This window comes from Callospermophilus lateralis, chromosome 8 (assembly GCF_048772815.1).
Source record: "Callospermophilus lateralis isolate mCalLat2 chromosome 8, mCalLat2.hap1, whole genome shotgun sequence".
NCBI classification, from domain to species: domain Eukaryota; kingdom Metazoa; phylum Chordata; class Mammalia; order Rodentia; family Sciuridae; genus Callospermophilus; species Callospermophilus lateralis.
Window position 1 is genome coordinate 103617298 of NC_135312.1, and position 24955 is coordinate 103642252.

At 38.6% G+C, this 24955-nt stretch overlaps 1 protein-coding gene across 2 annotated transcripts in view; it reads left to right on the forward strand.

Moving 5' to 3' along the window:
* LOC143406499 (broad substrate specificity ATP-binding cassette transporter ABCG2-like) overlaps window positions 1-24955 on the forward strand; it is a 125148-nt gene that overhangs the window by 88122 nt on the left and 12071 nt on the right. For both annotated transcript variants that reach the window (XM_076865259.2, XM_076865258.2), the window contains exons 2-10: window positions 940-1161; window positions 7894-7953; window positions 8588-8702; window positions 9271-9423; window positions 11871-12028; window positions 17260-17411; window positions 17987-18091; window positions 19350-19600; window positions 24274-24356. In XM_076865259.2, coding sequence (XP_076721374.2) covers window positions 959-1161; window positions 7894-7953; window positions 8588-8702; window positions 9271-9423; window positions 11871-12028; window positions 17260-17411; window positions 17987-18091; window positions 19350-19600; window positions 24274-24356 — 1280 coding nt within the window. In that variant the 5' untranslated portion in view covers window positions 940-958. The remainder of the gene's footprint in view (window positions 1-939; window positions 1162-7893; window positions 7954-8587; window positions 8703-9270; window positions 9424-11870; window positions 12029-17259; window positions 17412-17986; window positions 18092-19349; window positions 19601-24273; window positions 24357-24955) is intronic.

Here is a 24955-nt window from a genome sequence, read left to right on the forward strand (position 1 = left end):
TCCCTCATGTCCTGGCTGCTTTTAGTTGCTCTCACCAGAACCCTGCACACAGCTGCTTATCATCGTTTCTGGTTGTTCTAAGGAGGATGATTAGTTTAGAGCAGCTACTCTACCTTAGGCAAAGAGAAAGTTCTTCATGGATGATTTTGGCTTTTCAAAAAGAAAAGTAGGATTATAGAAGTTAGCATTTCGAACCTCTTTCACAAGTTCAGTTCAACTTAAGAGTTTACTCTAATTAAATCTTTTTAAGGGACCTTTTGTCACTTGTTTAATGAAACATTTTATACTTCACTCACACATAGTATTCAGTTTTGCTTTAGGTGCTTAACCATTGGTTTGGTTTTCTTAAATCATTTTCACACTTAAATCTTCCTAGATTTTAAATGTTTGCCCATTAAAGAAATGATGATATCATTGCAAATAGTGTTGGAGTTTACATTCTTTACTGAATGAAGGTGCATAAAAATTAGAGATGTGAAGTATAAGACTATAAATTCAGAGAAAAATTTCCTGTACCAGACTGCTTGGCTAAGCCTTTTTGGTAATAATGTTACAAACTCCAAAAACAAAACAAAAAAACCCCCCAAAAACCTTGAGGATGTATGCTAGAGATCATTCAAGCTGTCCCTGAACTGAAATCATAATGTGCTTTTCAAGCCACTCAAATCTTATCTGTGTTTTCCTACCTTATGAAGTAATTTCCATACTCTTTACTTATGAGGAATTTAATTGACATCTAATTGGAGTGTAGGTTTTCAAACTTGTGTCTCCCTCCCATTATAAATTCTAAGGCTGTTCTTATCACAGTGATGTGGGCTGTTCATTAAAGAAATCTACTCACGGCAGCACAGTTTAAAACAGACTTGGTTTAAACTTTTGTTATCTAGGGTTTACAATCTCATTTATCTGAACTGTCAACATTGCTTTTTCTCTCCACAGAAAGGCAGAAACTCTCCAGATGACTTCCAATGATGATCAGATTTGTATCCCAATGTCACAAAGAAACACCAATGGCCTGCCTGGGATGACCTCCAGTGACCTGAAGACATTTACTGAGGGGGCTGTGTTGAGTTTTCATAACATCTACTATCGAGTAAAAGTGAAGAGTGGCTTTCTCTTTGGTCGAAAAACAGTTGAGAAAGAAATACTATCGAATATCAAGTATGTGCTTAAGCTTTTTTCATTTATTTATTTATTATTTTTTAGGTGTAGATGGACACAATACAATGCCTTTATTTTTATATGGTGCTGAGGATTGAACCTGGGTCCCGCCCGTGCTAGGCGAGCGCTCTACTGCTGAGCTACAATCCCAGCTCCAGTGCTTGAGCTTTTTAAAAGACCATTTTATGGACCTGTAATGAACTTCACAGGTCTTGCAAATTAACAATAAGCTGCTGTGAGCCTTTGCGTATAAGTCTTTGTTTAGGCATATTGACACATTTTCTTTTGGTTAAACTAGGGCTGAAATGATTGGATCACTTGTTACGGATATGTTTGATTTTGAAAGGAACTGACAAGCTATAAAAATGGTTATACCACGTGCATGGAGTTTTGTTTGAGAAACTAAACCATTAATGTGTCATTTAGCTTTTCCTATATAAGTCTTGGGTTTTGATGGAAAGAGGCCTAGATGTATGGTTTACTACTTTTTGATTGTGGGGATATAATTATAACTTTGGCACTTTAATCCAAGCAGTGAAGTAGTACTTTCTGAGTAGTACTTTCTTAGGTACTTGTGCATTTTATGTACTTTTTATTCTATTAGCAAGGAGGTTGAAGTGAGAGTATCATGAAAATATTTTGCTTTGCAAATAGACCTCTTTTAAATGAATGGCCTATTTATAGTAGTTGATAGTCTATAATGACTTGCCCAATACTTTCCACAAAAATGTCAGATAGAAAATATTTAAATATAAAACAACTATAATTTTAATTGAAGTTATGAAGTTGAAGTACAAAGTGGTAATAATTTAGGATTAAAATCAATGAAGTTATTTCTGTTTTAAAAGTGCCCAGCAATTAGGGTTTTTATTCAGCAATGAATTCAGAATTCAGAGTCTGGTGTTGAAGAGTGGGGCGGGAAATGAGTGTTTCTTTGGAATCTACTCACTACCAGGTACCTCCATGAGTTCACAGATGCTGGCCATTAGGGGTGTCATTGTCTTTCTGATTTCTAGAAAATTATGCTATGGTGATAGGAATTTGAGTTTGCTTAGTCAGCATAATCTCTGTGTTTAGTTAGTTTAATAGGGGCAATAATTACTGATAGAGGAAGCAAGCAATTTCCCCTGACTCTCCAAAGCTGGGTGGGGTTATAAAGAGTGCTTTGACCTCCAAGTGGCTGCAGACCTATCTGGGAATCAGAGGTTTGCCATTTTTTTGTTTTTTAGTTGCAGATGGATATAATACCTTTATTTTATTTATTTATCTTTATGTGGTGCTGAGGATCCAAACTAGGGCCTCACATGTGCTAGGCAAGCACTCTACCACTGAGCTACAACCCCAGCCCCAGAGGTTTGTCCTTTTATCCTGTTGTTTTTATGTGACTGTGGTCTTTTCTTTTAATAAACACCAGCTCCTTCAGAGGGCAAGAAAATGGCAAGCTAGGGTAGAAAAATTGGGGGTGTGAGAAGGAGAGAAATGGTAACTGTTTGAGGGTTGACTGGATTGAGGCCAGGGGCGCTGTGCAGGGTGAGAACTCTCTCCATGCAGCAACGCCTGGCCTGCTGTCTTTGTCTCTTTCTTGTGTTGGTTAAGAAATTCTGACCAGAGCATAAGGAGAGGAATGGTGGATGGAAGGCTTTGATCTTTTGCTACATAGTTAGATAGAATTCACTTATGGAAAGCTCACAAGCCTTTTGTGAAAGACAATCAAGAAAATGTTGCTTCTTTCAGATTTTGTGCTGAAAGTGCTAGAAGGTAAAGAGATTTGAATATGTGTAGTTTGAACAGATGTAAAAAGCACAGGGTGTGAAGATATATTTACCTTGCTTTTTTTTTTTTTTTTGTGCTAGGGATGGAACCCTGGGCCTCTACCCTGCTAAGCATGGTGTTCACCACTGAGTAAAGATATAGATTATACGTGTGTGTGTGTGTGTGTGTGTGTGTGTGTATGTGTGTGTGTGTGGCGGGGAGCGGGGGTGGTTGGAGATTGAACCCAGGGCTTTGCATGTGCCAGGCAGGTGCTCCACACTGAGCCACACTTATAGCTCCTCTTGCTTATCTTTTCAAGCTAGTAAATTAGTGACCTGATACCCTAAATATCTCATGCACTCAAAGCTTCACAACATCTTATGACTCCATGTTGTGCATTTCAGCAAAGGAGGAGGTCATCCTCTTGTGTTTTCCTAGGCTTATAAAATTGCAGTCAAATCTTACAGTTCTTTCAATATTAACAGTTAAAAGGATAGTAAGGATTGGTATTCTTGCTTACTCATATTTCTGCTTTAGGGATCCATGAGAAAGGTTATCCTTTTCTGGCTGCAGTATTTTCAGTCTTTCCCCTATCTGCTGACTTCAAATGATAGTCTCTAGGGTATGTGAAGAGTTACTCTCATTTTCTTTATTTCTTTTTTTTGTGTGTGTGTGTGGGGGGGGCGGGGCGGTGCTGGGGATTGAACCCACGGCCTTGTGTATGTGAGGTAAGAACTCTACCAACTGAGCTATATCCCCAGCTCCTACTCTCATTTTCTTAGTTTTGATTTGTGTTTGATAGCATCATCACCATTTACATTATTAACTATATTCCAAAAGTTAATGACAGTATTGACTTTAAAATTTTTATTCTTCCTTTTCTTTTGTCTGAAGAAGATAGAACAAAATTTGAGCATGAGAATTCAAAAAATTTTCCTACCTTATGAAAACTCTTATGCTTACTTTGTCTCCATACCCATACTTGAGCTTTCCCTCACCAATGCTGAAGATCTATTTGAAAAAAAAATCATCTGTTCCAGTAGATGTGCAGATATCCTATAATCACGAGGGAAATTCATGACCCTCTTAGAGAGTTTTCCCTATTAATAATTTACTTTGAAGTAATTTCAAATTTAAACCCATATGAACATAACCTTTCCACCCAGATTCCCTATCAATATTTCACTGTGGCTCTTTTTGTGTCAGTTGTCATAACTGGTTTTTGGGAACCGTCTGAGAGGAGACTGTCCACAGGATGCCCCTCTATCCCTAGCTCCTTCAGCATTACTTTCCAGAAAGAAGGCCCTCTCCTGTGTGATCACTCAGTTTTTGTCTGGCAGTATCCAAGGGAAGTGTAGTCTCAAAAAGAAGGCAGGAGGGGTTGAGTGCCCCTCATCACCCACCTGTGGTCCTCATGTAGGTGACTGACCACCACATTGTGTCCATTCAGTCTTGTCCAGCCTGGTGTTTTCTAGCCCCATCTCATTCCAGGTATTGTTAAAATTGATCACCTGGTCAGATTGCTGTCTGCCAAGTTCACCACAATGTTCCTTTTTTCCTCTTTGTACTTGATTAGTATTTTGAGGGGAGATGTTTTGACATTATTTTGTAATCCTGTTCCTCTTTAAACTTAACCCACTCACTGCAGCCCATGTTGATGACTGATCCAGACAGCTACCACTATGACAGTTGCCAAAGGGTGGTTTTCTGATTACGTCATCTTATTGTTTGAATTTCTACTAATAAGAAAAACTTTCATTCATTTTCTCTTCTTTCAATTACTGTAGAGACTTATGGTTTTATACCTTCTTCAGTAGTATTCAGTTGTAATGCATGATTATTATTCTTTATATTGATGCTACTAATACTCCTGATTAGTCAGTGGGAGACCTGACAAGGTGGGTTCCTCTCTTTATTTCTCATTATTTCAACTTATCTCTTCATATTTTGATATTTCCTTGGCACAGCAAGAAATTCTATACTCATTTTATACCTGCCCTGACTGATCTAGAGTCACCTAAAGTTCATTTTTGTAGAGGTCGGTATTTACAAACCAGTATCTGGGTGATTTGAATGCTAATTGCTTTTGGGATGTCATTGCTTCCAGGCCTTCTTGACAGACTGACCTAGGGAATACATGTGTGCATGTACAGATACACATGTGCATATACATATATCTACAATTTTGTTAAAAAAACATCTGCCTAGTTGTGCAAAATGACTGGTGATACAAATATGTCTATTCTCAGAAACATTTGGTGTAATGGGAATTTCAGAAAACTAGAGCACTAACACTACATCATTCTGTTGTAATGGAAAGATTAAAAAATACCTGTGAACCCCTGATCCTAAATTGTAGAACTGGGCACGTGGAGTTTCAAAAAGTGAATATGTTGTTTGTGTGCACCTGTGTGTAGGGAGGTAGGCCATGCTCTAAGAATGGAAGTGACCTTTCTTGTCTATAAACAAAACAAGACCAAAGGGTTGACCATTGTCCACTATAATGTAACAGATGTGACAAAAGTCCTTAAGGTAAGTTTTGTATACTTTTTTTTTCCAGTGTGTTTTATGTAATGGGGGAGAGAAGAAGATGTAGGTGGCAACATTATGATACAGTTCTTGTTGGCAAGGTTTTACTGTGTAATGACACAGTACTTTGCACACAAATGCTGTAAAGCAATAAATAAGGGGGCAATGGCTTGTGAGAGATGATAGAAGGGTGGAGGGGAGGGTGGGGAGACCAGGGAATTGCGGACCAGAGGCTAGAACAGGAGTCAGCAGACTCTTCTTGTAAAGGACCAGATCATAAATTCTTCAATTTTTATGGGCCGTTTGTAGCACAAAAACTGCTATACGCTGCACAACCAAAATAACATGGCTCTGTTCCAATTATATTGTTTTTGAAAACAGAGAACAACCAGCTACACTGTGCTGATCCCTGGACTGGAATGTAAACTCCAGGAGGGCTAGGGTTTTGGTTTTTTTCACTTGTTTATCTGCTTGTTTTGTTCTGGGCTCTCTCCCATGCTGGAGATTGAACCCTGGGGCTCCTACTTGCTAGGCAAGTACTCTTAATCACTGGACTACATTCCTAGATCTGGAAGAGTATAGACATTTAATAATTGTGCTAAGTAGATGGGGGTAGAATAGGCTACTGCTCCAGATTGGAACTCTTGCATTTGTGATCATACATTTTTGTTGTTTTCTGTCAAAATAAGCCAAATACAGGAAACTGTAAAATTCTTTGTGTTAATACATGCACATTAAGTTTGTGGTAGAATCATTCAGGATGGCTTGGTTTACTTTATATAAAATATCTGCTTTACTTGGATAGGTGTTTTATTTTTAGTAGAGTTTTATAGTTATACATAGCAGTTGGGTTCATCCTGAAAAACTCATACATGCATGGAATTCATTTTTGGAACATGATCCTCCGTTTTCCCTCCCTTGAGTAGGTATTTAAAAAATGTGGAAGTCTTTTCTGGCAGTAAAACCTGAGTGAATCACAAGCTGGTTTCTGGTCATTTCATAAGTCAGTACTTGGTAGCTATTAATAAAGAAGATGCACCAGTACTAAAGATAAATGCACCTTGAAAGTTAACCCTATCCTGAGTGTGTTTTTGCACTGATTGGGGGAAAGGCTATCAGAAGAATAAGAGATTTTTCTGTCATGATTTATTCCAGGTTTACCAGCTTCTCACTGTCTTCGTCTGATATTTGAGTGAGAGGTTCCTCAGTTAATGAGCAAAGTGAAAGGTACATTTCACCTCAGTTCCCAGTGGCTATGGTACAGTTATGAAATTGATCAGGTGTCAAAGGCTGTGAATGCTGAGGTCCTCTTGGATATAAGAGCCATGAGGAAGTTGCATTGGGAAGTTCATTACTCATGACAGTTGTGTAATTCTAGGATTGACCTCTTGGGAATTATTAATCTGAGAATGAATTGTTGTCAGCTTTGATCTTGCTCTTGGACTTGATACTCTATGGAATATATCTGGACCTATTTACAAATCCTAAAGATAGACTGGGTGTAGATATTAAGGTTGTGAATGGACCAAGTGTGGCCTCTATTTATTCATGCCCATGTACCTGCAGTAGCTCTGCTCTGATTTTTCCGCCTTTCTGCTCTGTGTGTATATTCACTACTCTCACACATCCATCTATTTTGTTTGAAACATTGATGTCTGTTCTGGGCCTGCACATCCTTAAAGGACATCCCCTACTGGAGTGATGTAACTGATCATTTTCCTGTCTGCTCTTGGACACTTAACAAGGAAGGGAATTATCTAATTTTACTATGCACATTTTGCTTTTTCTAACTGGTGATGTTTTTCTTGTCTTAAGCACTGGTGATACTTTCTTATCCTCTGGAATGCTTCCTTCTAGCCTTTGGATTTCTACTTTAGATGTTTTTTGGTCTGATTAGATTTTAGTAGCGCAAGCACTACTACTGATATTCTACCAATCTGTGATTATTTAACTTGACTGGGTTGCAAGTGAGGCTGTTTGAAGATACTAATCATCAGATATTTCTCAGAAGCTGTCATGTGTTTTACAGTGTGTTAAGGGGAGGCTTCATGAAACTCTGCTTCTTATTTCAAGAAATTTTTGTTGTTCTTTCTGGGGATGGAACCCAGGGCTCCTGCATGCTAAGCACTGGCTCTTCCACTGAGCTATATTTCCAGGCTAATTTCAAGGATCCTTGAACATTAGATATATCATTTTCCAAAAGGGATGAATGGATCAAAGGAATGTTTAGGGACCTGAGCCATCTTTATTATTGATCCCGACTAGTGATTGACATCCTCTACATACTAGGCTTCTATTAACCAACAATTCATTTTTTTTTCTCTTTGAATTAGTGCTTGTTTTCAGTCTGCAGTTTCATCACACTTCATTGAGTGCATTCCATGTAGACCACAAACTAGTAGAACTTTGTTTAAAGTAGAACAGTAATTCAGTATGTTTCTGTGTTTACAGTGGGATCATGAAACCTGGTCTTAATGCCATTCTGGGACCCACGGGTGGAGGCAAATCTTCGTAAGTATAACAGAAAGTTTAAGTAGACATACACTGTGAAATTTTAGTGTGCTTTAAAAAATCACTTTTATGTGGGTATTAAGCATTTGCTGTGTATGCCTAGTCTGGTTCTTAGGTTCTGTGGATAATATATAGTTAGGCTAGCTTATGGTTTTTCCCAAGGAAGTCTTATTAGCTCAGGTTTATTAATATGGCATGATGAAGTGATTGACATATAGCAGTGGGCCATATTATGACCTAATGGGAAGGAATAAGAAGGGGAGATGGAGCAGAAGGTGTAATTGAAGATATGAATCTCAGGAAAAGAAGCATATTTTCTGGGTTGGGACCACCAAGGTCAGTCTGCCAGAGGCCATTTGGGAGGTTAATGCTAGAGAAGCCAATGTTGTTTTCCTGTTATATTTTTGAGCTTTCTTATTACATAATGAAAAGGAAGGTGAGAATTTGAATAAATATAAACACATATCTACAGGTGTGTGTGCTTTAAATACATAAAAATGAATTATTTGGGTTAAATCATAGATCGTTTGACTAGTTAACTTTTTAACTTGAGTCGAATTTGGATTCAGAGTAGCAGAGAGATATGACCTTTTTTTTGAGGGGAAAAAATTACTACATATATGTCCTTTTACAGATTGCTAGATGTTTTAGCTGCAAGGAAAGATCCACATGGATTATCTGGAGATGTTTTGATAAATGGAGCTCCTCAACCTGCCAATTTCAAATGTAATTCAGGTTATGTGGTACAAGTAAGTATTAGTGATTTCACCTGTTGTGGTTCCTGTGTTTCTGTATGGGCAAATGCTTTATAGTGTAGTGTGCTTCCAGTTGATTATATAACACGGAACCAATTGTCATGGAACCAGCCTTCTTAAGATTCGGGTGGGATTAAAGGGAGAGGCAGAGAGTACCTGGAATAGGATCCCTGTAGTGCAGTGCCATGAAGTCTACCAGTTTTACCATTTCTTAAAGGGTCTACTGTTGTCCTTTTTGCTCTTCTTGCACATTTTTCCTTCTCCTAGAAGATGAGTTTGTCACATCCTCTTACAAAGCAGTCAGAAAGTGTCTGGTTATAGTCATCATGATCACCCTGCTTCATCTGGGTGTACAGAGGAAGCACAAAAATGTTTCCTGTGGGAGCTGAGGCTGTCTGTATGTGGAGTCACTGAAATTTGTAGAGTTGAATGTTCACCATTAGCTAGAACTTATCTTGGTTATATTGTTTTCATGGATTAAGTTAAATATACTAGAGTGATGGTTTTAGAAAAGACTCAACGTCATAGAAAAGTTTCATTGAAATCCTATTTTTCCCTTCAGGATGATGTTGTGATGGGCACCCTGACAGTGAGAGAAAACTTGCAATTCTCAGCAGCTCTTCGGCTTCCAACAACTACGACAAATCATGAGAAAAATGAGAGGATCAACAAGGTCATTGAAGAGTTAGGTCTGAGTAAAGTGGCAGATTCCAAGGTAATGTGAAAAAACCTGATAGAGTCATAGGTAGGAAAGAGGACCTCCCTGTGTGGACAATGTGACCTGAATCAATACTTTTCTAAAGTGTGTGTGGTCAACAATGGCTGCTTTCTGTAATGCTGAGAATGGTGACAATACATGGGGAAATTAAGTGGAGAAACAATCTTAATGATGGTTGGATCCCGGGATGGAATGTGGCCTGTGTGGAGAGTGTCCCTTCTCCATGGGCCTCTACCCTCATTGTCAAGCCATGGCTCATTTGATGCCTTTGCACTAACTTTTTTCTTCCTGTTTTTCTCTTCCCTCTTTTAGCTGTTCTTCTCCCTCTCTTCCTCCGGGGGACTTTGTTCCATTACTTTTTTGAGGTATATTTTTGGAATTGATAAATGATGAGAATCCAAGGGTTACTGCTATTCCACTTTGGTATAATTTGGTTTTCAAAACTATATTCAGTCACATTAGGATTTATCATTTGTGTAGTGACCAAGGTATTTTTCTATAGCATTTCTTTGGCAGTTTTTTTCCTCTCATCCCCTCCTTCCCTTTCTCTCTTCTTCCCTTTCTGTTGCCATTCTTTATTTCCACACTCTTACATGCCAGACTCTTTTAGGTTTGAGAGGTACAGTTGTGGTCAGAAGTAACAAAGAATGGATGGAATAACTCCCCCTTTGGTGGGTTGTGCAGGATCAAGAAGAGAAAATGAGAGGAACAAGTGAACTTTACAGTTGACTAGTCAGTAAGGAAGCTTTACTGAGCAGATATTTGGCATTTTGGGGGATTAGGAGCCGTTTAGAATGTACAGCTATACTGAACCCCTGTCATCTTCTTGGACATTGGGAAGACACCCTCCTCCCCACCCCTGCTGCTTCCTATACTTTCTTGCAATCTTTATGTAAAGTATATTTTGTTTGGAAGAATAATCCTGTGATGCCATCATTTACCACTCCCCTACCCCGAGTGATGTTTTCTTTGCTTTATCTCTATTTATTTGATTTTTGTCATTCCAGTTAGGTACTTTCTTTTACTCTGTTATCATTTCATTTTTCTCAGTGCATGCCAGGACTCTTATGCTAGGCAAGTGCTCTAAGCTTGAGCTGCACCCCAGGCCTGTTCTTAATCTTTAAGCACTCACTGCCTGAACTTGCTTGTTTAGATTTCCAGGCCATATATAAAGCCAGCTATTGACTTCTTAGAATTCCTGTAATCCTGTTGATCAAAATTTTTGACTTTTTATGGAATTTTATATGTAACAGAAATATAGAGAAAATAGTCTGATTACTATAATGACATATTGTAAGATGATTAATATTATAGTTTAATTACTAATATTTTTCACCTAGATTTCTCTCTTAATATTTTACCCCATCATTTCTACAACCATTTTTCTTTTCTTTTTTAATTGGTGCATCTACAGCTATTTCTTACTGAGGTATTTTAAAGAAAGTTATATAATATTTTGCCCTTAGATACTATTTATGCATCTGTCAGAATATGAGGTTGGAGGTGTAGCTCAGGGGTGTTATGTGTTCTTATAACATGCGAGACTCTGGGTTCTTTCCTGATGATAACCAAAACAACAAACCAAACAAAAAAATAATTCAAAAAGGACATTTCCTGACCTTACCACAATACCATTATCAACTAACAGAATGAACAGTATCTTCATATCATCAGCTATGTTAAGCCCATATTCATTCACGTTCCTCAAATTGTCAAAATGTCTTTTTTAGTTCAGTTAATAGGACTCAGTCCAGGGCCATGATAGCACTTGATTATTATCTCTTTGGAGACTCTTAATTTCAGAATTGTTTTCTACTTGCTGTCTCCCAAACCTTCATACTCCCCTTCCTAAACATTTTCTTGTTGAAAAGATGGAGCTAGTTGCCCTGTGGAATATGCCTTCTGGATTTGTCTAAATGATGAATCAGGAATTCTCTGGTGTTTTAAGGTATAGACAATATCCATTTGGAGAGTGTTACGGAATTTGAAAAAATGCTCATGTGGTATGGTAAAAAGTGAACTTTCCTGTGTCCAAGCCTGCTCTGTTTTTGGAGACTTTAGGTGGAGGCAGTGTGTGTGGGCATTGTTAGAAGACAATAAAATACTTGAGATGCTTTCCCTTTTCCTCTCCTATCTTTATCTCCTGTTTTAAACTGTGATATTACTATGTCAGGGTCATATTTTTAGTGTTCTAACTTACTGGCTTAAAACTAAATATTTGACTTGATGAGGAACATTCAGAGAATGGGCTTCATATTGCATCTAGCACCTCTGCCCTGAGCCTTAGTTTACTCAGAAGCCTATTCCATCCCCCACATACTTGCTGTCCAGATTAATGAGGATAATGGGATAAAGTGTCTCTAGTAGGGCTGGCACAAATTAGTTCACCAAATGGTAGTGACCATGGTTATTCTTATTAATAATGGCGATAATCTGTATTTTAGGTTGGAACTCAATTTATCCGTGGAGTCTCCGGAGGAGAAAGAAAAAGGACCAGTATAGCAATGGAGCTGATTACTGATCCTTCCATCTTGTTTCTGGATGAGCCCACAACTGGTTTAGACTCGAGCACAGCAAATGCTGTCCTTTTGCTCCTAAAAAGGTATATGCTATGGGAACACTGTTCTTTCATTTATTTAATATCTAATCACTTCTATGTAGCAGGTATTCTTGGTGAAGAGGATTCAGAAATGAACAGCAGAATTTTTTCCTTCTTTGTTAGAGGGAAATTAGTCAATGAACAAAGTAGTGTTATTAAGAAAGATGAAATAAGAGCTTAAGGAATGATGGCAGTGGTGGGCACGTGGAGCTCTTTTAAGTAGCAACAGGAAAGACCACAAGCACATGACCTGTGATGAACGAGAGAGAGGTAGTGAGACCTGCTGTATCTGCAGAAGAGTTCTGGTTGGAAGGAGTGGTCAGTGGCCCCAAGGCATAGCATGCCTTATGCCTGTGGAACATCAGAAAGACCAGAACCCAGTGACTAATTGGAGAGGAAGTTGCCTGCTGTATAGTTATTAACAAGACCACAGACTGGAGGCTCAAAAACAGAAATTACTTTTCTTCCAGCTCTGGAGGCTAGAAGTTGAGATCAGGGTATTCACAGGGTTGTTTCTTTTGAGGCCTCTCTTATTGGCTTCTAGATGACCATCTTCTCCCTCTGTGTCTGTGTCCTAATCTCTTCTTAACTGGACACAGTCAGATGAGGAACCTCAATGACCTCATTTAATCTTTGAAGACTCACTGGCCACATTCTGAGGTTACAGGTTTTGGGGAAGCCACAGTTCAGCCCATAACAGTTAGAATATAATGTGAGATGGAACCTGGTGGCAGGTTACACAGAGCTCAGAGGCACTCTAAGAAATATGGCTTTTTTTGTCACTTGGGGATTTGGAGCATTTTGTGAGTGTCAGAACAGAGTGATGGTGTGGGGAGGGCTGTATAGTTGGGCATTGGGTGAGTGAAGGGCAGCAGGAAGGACCTGCTGTGGCAGGATGGGGCCTGGATTAGGATGTTCATGGTGAGGCGGTGAGAAGAGCATGGGTTCTCCATCTATTTTGAACCAAGAGAACGAGGATAATGGGATAAAGTGTTCAGTAAGTAGACCTAGCGTGTGAGGAATGACTCCTGAGATTTGGGGCTGGAACAAATGGAAGAAAGAAGTTAAAGAGATGGCATTGCCTTTTATCTAGAAAGGAGACTGTGGAAAAACATTTACAGGAGCAGTGTTAAAAGTTAAATTTGGGACATATTCTTTTCTTTTTCCCCTTGGTAATGGCAATTGAACCCAAGGGCACTTTACCCCTGAGCTATATTCTTAGACCTTTTTATTTTTTTATTTTGAGACAGGGTCTCACTAAGTTGCTTAGTGCCTCACTGAATGGCTGAGGCTGGCAATCCTCCTGCCTCCGCCTCTCAAGTTGCTGGAGTTTCAGGGGAGCACCTGCACCTAGCTGGACATATTCTTCAAAATGAATAGAAAATAATTTCAAACTGACAGGAAGGCTCCAAGAATAGTGCAAAGAAAATCCCATGCCCCCCACCTAGACTCCCCAACTGCTACGTTTTCTTGCATTTGTTGCCCTCCCTCCATCTTTGCTCTACATAATTGTTTTCTGACATCATGTTCTGCCTCCTCTTAACACTCCCCAGTGTAAAATCCAAGAGACAAGGACACTCCACCATATCAGCCTCCCAGTGAGGAAGTCAGCAATGATGGCTTCACAACTATCAAGTCCTTTCACTTTCAAGTCAGATGTCACCACCTCTCCCTGCAGCATATCTGTTTTCTTTCTGCTTTAGAAGTCTACAGACATACACCTTTTCTACCTGTTCCTTGTTGTGTTTTCCTAATATGCAAGAGTTCCTTAGTCTATTCCTGTCTCTCATGTCTTTGATAGTCCATTTCATGGTGTGACCCTTGGCTGGTTCTGTCCCAGTGTTCCATGAGCTGACTTGGGCATGAACTGATGCTGAGCCGTTAGCCACATACCCAGGACTGACCCATCACAGGTGGTATGCAGTTTGGTTCCCTGATCATGTTGCTGTCTTCTGGGAAATTATTATTTTTCCCATTGTAATATATTGGTATTTTATTGGGGAAGATAATTAGCTATTATGCCAAGACTGTGTCCCTCATAACATCTCTCCCACAAATTTTAGCGGACACCAGTAACTCTGCTCTTGTGGTAGTTGCCTAACAGGTAATTGTTGACATTGTATCTAAGGAAGAGGTTTTCTTCCTTCCCTATTCATTTCCTGTGTGATATGTTAGGTTGGAATCTGTTATTTTTCACTGTTTCAATGATCAAATTGATCCTGATTTTGGCCAATGGAAGCCAACTCAGTGACTTTTGTGTTCTTTCGACTTCTCCCTAATCATTCTTTCAGCATTTCTTTTTTCTTTATGATCACTGTGATGTTCTATGTTCATGTTGTATCATGTTGTACTTTTCTCCTTTCAGCCATTTGTGGATGGATCCTGGTTCCTTTTGGGGTAGTTAGTTAGAACCCATGATCTGGATGCTCAGTGTGCTCGCTGCTATTGGAGTGGCATGCTTCTAGACCTTTAGTAGGCAAACCTAGGAAACGTGTGTGTGTGTGTGTGTGTGTGTGTGTGTGTGTGTGTATGTGTGTGTAAATGTAGATATATGTTTCTACATTTCAATTGGAAATATATTGAATATAAATATGTATATGTCTTTTTTATAGAAAGACAATGTAAACCTACAGAAAAGCAATAGTTACAGATGTATGTATATTAAATACATATACTATTAAATACATGTATACATGAGTTCATGATAATATTTTAATTCTAAAACCTCCATATTATTTTGTTTTTGTCATTTCCATGTTTGTGAGTGACATCAGGGAGAGATGTGACTGCCATTTTCTCAAATATTCACTTACTTACTCAAACAAGTAATTCAATTGTTTAATGCAACCAGTCTCCCAATGGATCTTACCACTCCCTTTGTCAACTACCCCTGGACACCTCTTCGCCTTCGTTTTTAAACTTCCAGACACCACCTTCATTACTTTCCCTATCGCTAACTTGCTACTTAAGTTGCTCACGTTCTCTTGAGTAAGTCTCTATGCTAAGAGAGAAGAAATGAAAATAATAAGATTTTAAATGTCTTAAGTCTGAGATTTCAGTTGCCCATGAGAGGAAACATCTATGATATGTTTGTTTGTCTATAGCTGTGTAGAGGGTATTATTCATCAGAGACTGATGAATTGGTACAGAATATCCTAGTTTTGTGATTTGCTCTGCTTAGCACACAGGCACCCTGCCCCATGCAGGGAGCTCTGATCAGTCCTTCCCAAGCACTGCTCTGCATGCTCATCACCTGCAGTTGGTTAGAATGCAGATTTTGTTTCTTTAGGTGCCAGGTAGAGCCCGAGATTCTCCATAGGACATTAAGAGGACATACTGATACTGTGCCACCACACTTGAGAATCAGGGCTTCCATGCAATTCAACTTCTTGCTTTGAGTTCATTACCAATTCCCTGTGGTCTTCCCGCTAAAATCCCAGATTCTGAGTGAAGGGTTCACATGGGCCTGTTTTGCTGTAGTCTTTTTAGTGAGCTTCTTCACCTAGCAGGCACACTCCTTGCTTTGTAACATTGAGCTTCTTATAGTTCCCTGCATAGATCTTTTTATTTCATACTGTATTCGTTCGTCTTGTTCTTCTGTCTTCTTCTTCACTCATTCCTGTTGAGCCTTTTGATATTTTACCTACATTATTTTCAGACTGGATTATAGGTCTCCTGTTTTGAGTACAAGGAACCCTTAGCTACTTGCATTCCACATTCTGTAGAGATCACTGATCCTCTCTGTCCTGATTCTCTTTGAGGCAGAACATCCTTGTATATGCTAGCATATTGGACCCACGCTAGCATAGCATTGATGCTTACCAAATGCTTAATTTGAAATGATTCTTCTCATAGCCTTTTAAATGACAGTTTTAAACAGTGGTTTTGGCCTTTGTTTCCTCTGTCTGTATGAAATAACTCCCTGGAAAGGTAGTTTCTGTTTTTGTCATGGAATGAGACCAGAGATCAAATCTCAGCCTTGCCTTTTAGTAATTGTGACCCCTGGGCCAGTTCCTTGACCTTTATACCTGATTTATAGAAAGAAGGAAATGATCATATGGGCACTGCCTTATAATAATACCATTATGAAATTGAAACGAGATTATTACTAAAGCATTTATCAAAGACGTGGCAAGTGCTTAGTAAGTTAGCTGTGTCATCAGGCAGAATAATAAAAACCAATTCTTAAAGAGCCAGAAGACTTAAGTGATCAATGAGAACTGGGTGTACAATCATTGTTTCAATATTTAGTCCATAATGAGTTCTCAAACTTGGGTGTAGTTAGAGATACCGGGGGTGCTTTTTAATAATATGGATTGCCAGTACCATTCCCCGCCCACCCCGCCCCCCCGCAGAAATTCTAATTCCGTGTCTGGGAAGACTGTCCAGGAACCTGCTTTGTCAATAAACATTCTAGTGGCTTCCAGACTGTTGATGCAACATACTTTAATACTTTGGGTCAGGCACAGTGGCACACACCTATAATCCCAGCAGCTGGAGAGGCTGAGGCAGGAAGATCACGAGTTCAAAGCCACCCTCAGCAATTTGACAAAGCCCTAAGCAATCTAGTGAGACCCTGTCTCTAAATAAAAAGTTAAAAGGGCTGGGGATATTGCTCAGTGATTAAGCCCTGCCCTGGTTTCAATCCCTGGTACCAAAAAACAAAAGCAAAAACCAAAAAAATACTTTGTGTTTTGCTCTTTTTTTGTCCTGAGAATTGAATGCAGGGTCTTATATATGTTAAACATATATACTTCTACTACTTCTACTACTACTACAACTTCTACTACTGGACTACACTCCCTACTGCCTTATTTTTTCATGAAAGCAATTGAATTTAATTTCTCCTCCTAACAAGTTGGTTATATAGGATGAGATGAGACATTTGTAAGAGAAAAATCATGTTGAATTGGGATCAATGGAAGTGACAGTGGAAAGAAACAAAAGTATTTTACCAAGAAGTGCAAGGTTTAGTCCAGCCACCATGGCGCACGCCAGTAATCCCAGCAGCTGGGGAGTCTGAGTCAGGAGGATCACAAGTTCAAAGCCAGACTCAGCAACAGTGAGGTACTTAGCAACTTGGTGAAACCCTGTCTCTAAATAAAATACAAAATAGGGCTGAGGATATGGCTCAGTGGTTGAGTGCCTGTGAGTTCAATCCCCAGTACCAAAAAAAAAAAAAAAAAAAGTGCAAGGTTTAGATGCTTAACGATACTTTATTTTCCCTCTTTTAGGATGTCTAAGCGTGGACGAACAATCATCTTCTCCATTCATCAGCCTCGCTACTCCATCTTCAAGCTGTTTGACAGCCTCACCTTATTGGCCTCAGGAAAACTCATGTACCATGGTCCTGCACAGGAGGCTTTGGGGTACTTCGAATCAGCAGGTGTGGTCGACCTTTTCATGCACTAGTCCCTTCATTCATTAGACGAAGAGGTCAATAGGAGTGCTGTTTGAGTTCTGGATTTGGGAATATGGCAGCATGAAAGGTGATAATTTGGACCTCTGAGTTTAGAAGGTGTAGATGCAATCATTTCTGACATGTGCTCTTCCAGTCTGGAATTCCCTAGTTGAACTCAGCACAATGTACTAGGAAGTTAACTTTTTTTTTCTTGGACTTAGATTTAGATTTTTGAAGAAGTCATGATAAGTACTAGTGATAGCCATTTTGGGTTTCAGGATTTATGATAGGTAAAGACTAATACAAGATGTTTTGAAGAGTCCAAAGTTGCTTTGGAATATTGTTTTTGTTTGCTTTTTGCTGGGAGACAGGGTTTTTGAAACACTATGATTGAATATATAAGAGGATAAATCAGTGAGGGGAAAAGAGAGCAAGAAGATGAAGGAGAAATCTGTTAGATTTTCTCTTCCCTTTCTCCTCACCTCCATCACCCTCTGAAAATGAGTCTTCCTTATTTCCTAAGACTATGAGGTTGAGTTTTCAAGTGTTTTCTTTTATAGGTTACCGTTGTGAGCCCTATAACAACCCTGCAGATTTCTTTCTGGATGTCATTAATGGAGACTCTTCTGCTGTGGTATTAAACAGAGAGGTAGAAGACTCTGAAGGTATGTGTGTCTCTTAGATTCACGGATTTTTGCCTAATTGATTTGACTGATGTTCAACAATGCGATGGCTCATTGAAACCTGGCTTTGTGGATGCTGTGTCCTGTGGGTGTTTTTATATGCATGTATGGTACTATCTGTTATAAGGGTAGTTTCCACTAAATGTCAATATTTTCATTGTGTATGGTATTTTTAAAATAGAAACTTGACACTTTATGCATTGGCACATCAAGAATCATATTTTTATATAAAGATTTATAACTCTGTTTGATAAGTCTGTTTAAAAAAATTAGAGTTCACTGGAAAGTCGTATGGAGATTCCTTAAAACACTAGGAGTGGAACCACCATATAACCCAGCTATCCTATTCCTTGGTATTTATTGAAAAGAACTATAAGCAGCATAGGATAGCAATATAGCCACCTCAATGTTTATAGCAGCACAATTCATAATAGCAAAATTATGTAATCAACCCAGATATCCATCCATAGATGAATGGATTAAGAAATTTTGATATATATTCACCATGGAGTTTTACTTAACCTTAAAGAAGGATGAAATTATGGCATTTGCTGGTAAATGGATGGAAATAGAGAATATCATGCTAAGTAAAATAAGCCAGACTCAGAAAACGAAGGTTTGAATCTTCTCTCAAATATGTGGAAAGCAGAGCAAAATAAAGGAAAGAAGTTACAGGGAAGATCAGTAGAGAAAAAGAAGGAGATCTAGAGGGAGAGTGGAGGGATGGGAAAGGGGAGGAAATGCAGAATGAACTTTTAAAAATCATGCTATGTGAATGAATAAATATACCACAGGAAATTTCACCTTTATGTATAAGTAGAAGAAAATAATTAAAAATAAATAGAGAAGTGAAAGGAAGATCCATAGAGTAGAGGAAGGAGAATGGGGGGGGGGGGGAATTGAACCAAAATTCAATTCCATGCATATATGATTTTGTTGGGATAAATCCAACTACTATGTTTAACTATAAAACTCTAATAAAACAAAACAATCATGACAACAATAACAAGAGTCCAAATAGGCAAAGGTCATTGAATTTGTTGTATCATAAGATCATGGCATTGTCCAGTTCAGTTACTTGTGTTTTTCTGATGTGTAAAGCAATGACAAAAACTAATAATTTTCAATTACTCAACCTTTAGAATTAAGAAGCTGTGCAAAAAGGGGTCACAGAAAATTGAGTTAAATCAGTTTTATCTGTCAGTAATATTTCCCTTCTTTGTCCACTTTTATTCCAAAGCAAACAACTCGGAAGAGACTTCCAAGAAAGAAAAGCCAATCATAGAAAAGTTAGCTGAGTTCTACACCAATTCCTCCTTCTGCAAAGACACAAAAACTGAGTTAGATCACCTCTCAAGTGATCAAAAGAAGAAGAAGAGCTTAGCCTTTAAGGATATCACCTATGTCACCTCCTTCTGTCATCAGCTCAGATGGATTACCAAGCGTTCGTTCAAAAATTTACTGGGTAATCCCCAGGCCTCTGTAGCTCAGGTAACCTGACAGATTGTTTTCACTGTGCTGTGAAGTACTCAGGTGGGAGCTGTTTGGTTCTGATGTGGTCCACTTCAGGAATATGTGTATCTTCTACCCACCCCTCCATCGACTTGTCATCCCCACCACTCCATTTGGGATGTAGAGATAGTGAATAGAACAAGTAAAAATTTACTCTCTCAGAATTTTTTGTTGTTTAAACAACTCATAATGGATAGTCTTAGTAGAAATTTTCTTTTTAAATATAAAGTAAAGGCAATGTGAGCCATACATGTGGTTTGCTAGTAGCTATGCACTGTCATTCAATGATTGATTCCAAAAGTTCAACCCAAGGCCATGTTTTGTATTTTGAGACTCTAATATAGTAGTGGACAAAATGGATAAAAATAAATCTCTGCTCTTGTAGCTTATTTTCCTATGAGGGCAGAATAATGATATCTGAATAGAGAAAATATATACCATGTCAGATGGGCCTAGGAAGAAATTTCAGCAGAGAAGGAGTGGAAAAGGAAAGGAGAGGGAAGGAGGTGCAGAGAAGAGGGTTGGTTTACAGTTGAGATCAGGTGCTGAGGTTGTTCAACACCTGAAGTCTGTCTGGCTGTCCACCGTCTGAGGGAAGAGCCTGTATGCAAAGTGATGTTCCTTATGACTGGCCTTCCTTATTGAGAAATTCTTATCTTTGGAAAGCAATAGATACTTCAGAAAGTTTGCCTATTCTACACAGGTAATAACCATCCTTAATAAGGCTCTCTTAACAGTGAGATCATGTTTTCTTTCTTCTTTTGGTTGGCTTTTAGGTACTTATTGTTTATCACTCTGTAATATTTTTCTATTATTCTTTTTTAAATATTTTTTTTAGTTGTTGGTGGACCTTTATTTTATTTATTTGTATGTGGTGCTGTGAATTGAACCCAGTGCGTCACGCATGCCAGGCAAGCGCACTACCACTGAGCCACAACCCCAGCCCCTCTGTTATTCTTAACCCCTGTAATTTTTTCTGTTATTCTTAACCCTGTGTCACATACAAAATACTAGTATTCCCAGTTCATTTATTCATCATTTTTAAGAAAATCAGTTATCTGGTTGTTTTGGAGTTGCTGTTTTCATTATCAGTCACTGAGTTTCTGGTAAATATAAAAAGGTGGCATGTCGTTGCTCTAATGAAATATAGTGACTTCTCAGCATGAGCCTCTCATGTGTATCTGAGAGCCTGCATCCCTATTTCAGCTGTGCTGTCCATCGCTCCAAACATTTTTGGTTCTTGTGATTTGGCATTCCTGTCAAAACACAAGCTCTTTTGTGTCCTGTCAACCAAGAGTAACATTTTATTCTTTGGTAATAGATTTGATGTCATTTGGGAATACATCAGGTCAGTGAGCTCCATCAACCTTGGTGGCCCGTTGTTCAACAGTTAGATGATGAAATGAGTTGATTCTTTAGTGTGATTTATGAATTAGGTTTTTCTTACTTGCCTCTAAATTGGTTTATAAGTGTCTTGTTCAAGACACATATGTAATAGTTGTGGGCAGGGCATGATCAGAACACACCTATTTGTAATGCATCTGTATTGTGCCTGTTTTGGGTCTTGGCTTCTGTAAGGTGCAGACAGCAGGCCCAGAGCCTGCAGGTTGCATGTTCAGCCTACTTGCCTCATCAGTCAACTGGGTTCCACAAAAGGAATTCTAGCCATGTTCACAGACACGCAGTCTCTGGAATAAGGGTAGAAATTTATAGCTCCTAGAGCTTACTGGGACAACCATTGTTAAGGTTTGTGGCTACTAGAGTGTTAGTGTAGAAGGCAAGCCCTAAAAATTGCAGGCCATATATGCTTTTTCTCATGTATTCAACCCTGTCATTTTAGCATGAACCAGCCATGGTTACTATATAAACAAATGAATGTGGCTACGTTCTGATAAAACTTTATTCATGGACATTGAAGTTTGAGTTTCATATGAATTTTGTATTCCAAGAAATATTCCTCCTCCTCCCCCTCCTCCTCCTCCTCCCCCTCCCCCTCCTCCTCCTCCTCCTCCTCCCCCTCCTCCTCCTCCCCCTCCTCCCCCTCCTCCTCCCCCCCTCCTCCTCCCCCTCCTCCCCCTCCTCCTCCCCCCCCTCCTCCTCCTCCTCCCCCTCCTCCCCCTCCTCCTCCTCCTCTTCTTCCCCCTCCTCCCCCTCCTCCTCCTCCTCCCCCTCCTCCCCCTCCTCCCCCTCCTCCTCCTCCTCTTCTTCCCCCTCCTCCTCCTCCTCCTCCTCCTCCCCCTCCCCTTCTCTTCTGCAACTGGCTGCTAGGGTCCTGCTAATAAAATCTCGGACAGGTAAAAAAAAAAAAAGAAATATTCCTTATCTTACCCCCCCCTCAACTATTACAAATTGACCCAAATAATTCTTGCTCATGAACTTAACAAAAATAGGAGGGTTGGCCCTATTTGGTCTGTGGACTATAGTTTACTGATCCTTGATGTAGCATCCTTAATCTTGTGTGTTTTTTTTATTTCTCTAAGTTTTTACTGTTAAAATGTTTGATGACTTTTGGCTCATAAATCTTGTATCTATTGACATATTGCTGTACTTTGGTTTGAACTACCTATTTATTTATATGATTCAGACTTAGCCTTTAACAAGAGGTTATATTTGGAAGACCTTGAAATCAGTGGGTTGTCCATATAGAAAGATTTAACATTCATTTATGTGCCAAGTGTTTTCTGATCTTTGGAAGACTTTTTCATTGATCTCTTGAAGAATCATCATTTCTATAGCATATTAAACATTTGACTATAGGTTCATTTTTTTTTTTTAGTGATAGTTACAAATATCCCTTAGAACACACCCTGAGAAATATTGGTTAAACATGTTTTAGCAGATACAGAATAACATCATTGGAGAATTTCTTTTTTTATCCTTCTGTTCAAAACAGAGGTCAGATGTGGAAAGTTTGGAATAGGATCATTTGCACCATTGTGCAATGTTTAGTTTGCCTGATGTTTTTAATTTTTTCATCCAAGGAAGAATAATAGACACACCTTGCAAAATCCTGATATGAACATGGGATAGTTTCATATTTTGTCAGTGTGTTAGAAAATTGGCCTGAGTTTTTGAACTTTGATGCCTTTAGAAAACATCCTAATGATAATACTGACAATGTTAGTGTATATCAAGTTTGAATGCAAAAGAATATGGAGTGTCCAGTTTGAAAGACTTAAGTCTTTTTATACTGTGTGAAAGTATAGAATCTCACATACAAGTTCATGCTGCGTATTAATAGGGTTATCTGTGTTTATTTTGCAAAATTGATCTATTCTAATGAAATAGGGTATATTCTGAGGAGACTGAAAATATGACAGGATAATGGGATGTTTTCCCCCTAAATTTCTGTCTTATTAATGAGGAGACTTTTAAGGATATCTTTAAATAATATTCTTTCCAGACTAGTTTTACAAACTGGCCTTTTCAGATTATGAGTCTTTTTAAATTTTATTTTATTTTTTTATTTTTATGTGGTGCTGAGGATTGAACCCAGTGCATCATACACTCGAGACAAGCGCTCTGCCACTGAGCCACAATCCCAGCCCTGTCTTTCTTCTTTTGTTTGCTTCATGCCAAAAAAAAAAAAATGTCCTTCACAAAGTACTTCATGTCTTGATATTGTTATAGCATTGAGATTTTTGAATTACTTTGAATTTTCTTAGACACATGGTAGGGTATTTTGTTTTCTTTAGATTACCATTTCTTATATTTTTATTATTATCCTATGAATGATAATAATAAAATAGAATTCTTTACACAAATTATGTAATAATGGAAAATTAATTCTTTGCTAGTTGAAGCATCCTTAAAAGAATTTTTATCCTAAATCCCAAAGTGCTTTGTCCAGTGTCCTTAGAACTCTCCATGTAGACTGAGTAGGTGAAAATGGGTGAGGATGATCCCGTCTTGGCAGCTCAGGTGTGATGTGTTGACTGAATGCTTCAGTGACTGAGGTTGAAGGAGAAGCAGTAACAGAGGAGATGGTGATGGAAATACTTGGGTGCTCCCAGAGAGAGCTGGCTGAGTGCTTTGGTGACAGTGACAATGCACTTTCCCATGCAGACTCTGACTCCCCAGGCCTTGGAGAGGTGGAGTCCAGCTCAAACCTACTTCCTTTATTGTGCAACATTCCATTGTTTGAATTTGTGTGTGTGCTTTAAAATTTTTGTTTATTTTTAATGTTAAGAGTAAAGACATCCTGTTTCCATTTGACTGTCTTGAAGTATGAAACTGCATGTTCACTGACACAAAGGTTGAAAGTTCAGGCCCAAACTCCAGGCCACTTAGACTTGGTTTTATTTCCCAAATGACCTAATTAGGTGTTTGCATCACTTTGCTTCCTGTGTGGCATTTGTCAGTTCAGCACCTGAGCTGGACCTGGAACTGGCAGTCATCTGCTTTGTTGTTCTGTCAGTTCTCCAAACAACAAATACCTTGATTTGCTAGTTGTTTAGAAAGCAGTCTAATAACATATACTGCTTTATATTCTCCCAGGGACTGTGGTCAAAGCATTAAAAATGTTTATCTCAATGGAGAGATCTGATCATATTGCCATGTATTGTGTGAAAATAAATGATATGTTAAAATTGTTACCTCTAATCGGAACTCTTTTTTTTTTGTTGTTTGTTTTCATTATTCTTTTTGAAAAGGTTGCTGTCACAATCGTATTGGCACTGGTTATAGGTGCAATTTACTTTGGGCTAAGCAATGATTATAGTGGAATTCAGAATAGGTAAGTAAATCTGGATCTTGATTTAAAATAAAAATGCTATTACTTTGTTCAGTTCGTGAACATCCATTAAGAATTTGAATTTAAAAGAAGTACAGCCTAAATGGCACTATTGTCTTTTGGGGTGAATTGAAAACTGAATGGAAGAGTTACTTTTGTTTTTCACATGCACAAACACATATTTATGTCTCTTTTGATACAGAACATAAAATTTGCCTTTTTAACCATCATAGTATATAGTTAAATAGCTTTAAGTATATTGACATGATTTTTTTAACCATCATAGTATATAGTTAAATAGCTTTAAGTATATTGACATGATTTTTCAAAAGTCACCACCATCCTACTCCAGGACTCTTTTTTAAAATATTCCCAAATGGAATTGACATACCCATTAAGCAACAGCTCCTCATAGCTACTTCTCCCAACTCGTGGCAAACACCATTCTTTGTGTTTCTGAATTTGACTACTCTAGGAACCTCATGTACACGGAGTCCTAAGTACTTGTTCTTTGGTGACTGACATTTCCCTTAACATGATGTCTTCATGATTCATCCGTGTTGTAGCATTTCTATTTTAAGGTGAATAGTCCATTACCCCCG